Source organism: Carlito syrichta, unplaced genomic scaffold (genome assembly GCF_000164805.1).
Source record: "Carlito syrichta isolate Samal-C Ts95f unplaced genomic scaffold, Tarsius_syrichta-2.0.1 Scaffold308892, whole genome shotgun sequence".
Taxonomy (NCBI): domain Eukaryota; kingdom Metazoa; phylum Chordata; class Mammalia; order Primates; family Tarsiidae; genus Carlito; species Carlito syrichta.
In genome coordinates, this window is record NW_007252988.1 from 163,555 (window position 1) to 165,407 (window position 1,853).

At 37.5% G+C, this 1,853-nt stretch overlaps 1 protein-coding gene across 1 annotated transcript in view; it reads right to left on the reverse strand.

The window, feature by feature from the left end:
• Positions 1 to 1,677: 1,677 nt before the first annotated feature.
• The window catches only part of LOC103268770 (protocadherin beta-15-like), a 2,542-nt gene continuing 2,366 nt past the window's right edge, over positions 1,678 to 1,853 (reverse strand). The window contains 1 exon segment of the mRNA XM_021716738.1: positions 1,678 to 1,852. Within this exon segment, the coding sequence (XP_021572413.1) occupies positions 1,678 to 1,852 (175 nt within the window).

The following is a 1,853-nucleotide window of genomic DNA, read 5'->3' on the forward strand; positions in this document are numbered from 1 at the left end:
AGCTAAGTAGTTTTGTCAGTCTATCTCGCTTATAGAATTGAGGGGGGGTTTACAACAATCTTCTTTAATTTGTCCTCTCTTTCCCTTTCAGTTCAATCTAGCAGTGTTTCTGCCAACATAACATTCTCAAGAGCCTTGTCTCCTGCTTATGTCACAGGTATTCACATATTAGACAAGAGGCTCCATAGTTCTATCCTGAATATTTTCCTCTATATTCTGGCTCCTACTGAGGTGACTACTGAAGTTGTCCATGTTATGGGCCTAGTTTCTTCAAAGAGTTTTCTGTGTGATTGACTATTCTAATCCTTCCTTCCAATCTTTTACTAAGGCACTAGTAAAAGATTGTCCTGCTACCCTCTTGGCTTTCTCTTCAGAATATGCAGAACATGCATTCCTGGAAGTGAATCTTCTCATTGTAACACCTTTGGCAATCTGAATAGGCTGAGACTTTCCCCAATCATCAGGCCCTGGTTCCCTTTTGTTTAACAGTTTTTCATTCAATCTAATTCCTTTAACAATTTTTTCTTTCACATATTACTATATGCATCAAGAAAAACCCAGCCTGTATCTTCAGCTCTTTGCCTGAAAATCTCCTCAGCTAAGTCTCCAAGCTCATTGTTTACATGTTCTTCTTTCCATATAACTGCAGGGCACAATTCAGCTAAGTTTTCTGCCACTATTTAAAAAGATTCCCTTTCCTCATTTCTACATCTTCACTAGTAGAGACTTTAATATCCATATTTCTATTCATAGTGTGTTTAAAATGATTTAGGTATTCTCTAAGGCAGTTTAGGTTTTTCCACCATGCCCTTCACTTCCTTCTGAGTCCTCACTGGCAGAGTTGGTAGCACCATTTTTCTACTAAAAGTCTTTCTGAAGCAATCTAGGCGTTTTCTGTCATGCTTCTCAAAATTCCCCCAGCAGGCTGTTGGAAAGGGCAGGTTGAAACTCTGGGGCACATGCTGAAGCTGCTGTGCTTTGGTAGAATTTCTTCTTCATCTCAGGATAAGGAAGAACCCGTAAGTCTTTTCAACATTAATTTACATGAGTCAGAATACACGATATAGATAGACTTTCATGAGATGACATATGTATTTTAGAATGAAAGTCTAATAATAGCAAGTGTGATTTGAAATGAATAGCTTGAGATTATCCATGTTGCTGCCCATTGGAAAAACAAAAATCCAAATAGGAAAAAACTGAATATGGATAAACATGAAATGAGTTCACCCCCCCAAAACTTTCATCAAAAAGTCAGAACCGTGTAAACCATAAAAACTAAAAAAAAAGACTTCCACTATTTTACAAATAAAATATGATTTTTAAGATGATGCATATGTATGAGGTGTCATATAGAGCAAAATGTACTTTTAAAATCAGGGTCACATTTACTAGGAGGGGTGAACTTCAATATTATTCTTCGAGAATGAATACTAAAAATTTAATCAGGAATATAAAATGTCCTGATGTAAAGTATTTACTAATGATACAATTATTGGAAAATTAATTATATAACTGGACCAAGACAAAGAGTAACATTATGAAAGATAACAATAGAGAAAAAAGAAAAATAAGTAGGATTAAAGATTTTTACAAACTAAAAAAAAAAAAAAAAGGAGGTGAAAAACAAGGAAGGCAAAACTGATATAGCTAGCAGGGAAGCTTCCGATACTTAAATTATTCTGGAAATTCTGATTTTCCACCAGAGTCCTGGCTCAAAATATTGGGGAAGATAGGCTTCAAGAACTTGAACTCATTACTCCCCGAGCCCCCCGTCAGGCACAGCTCATACCCGCAGCTCCGCGACAGCGTCCCGGCGCCGCCGACGGCCGCCAGGCGGCCCGCGACAAGCC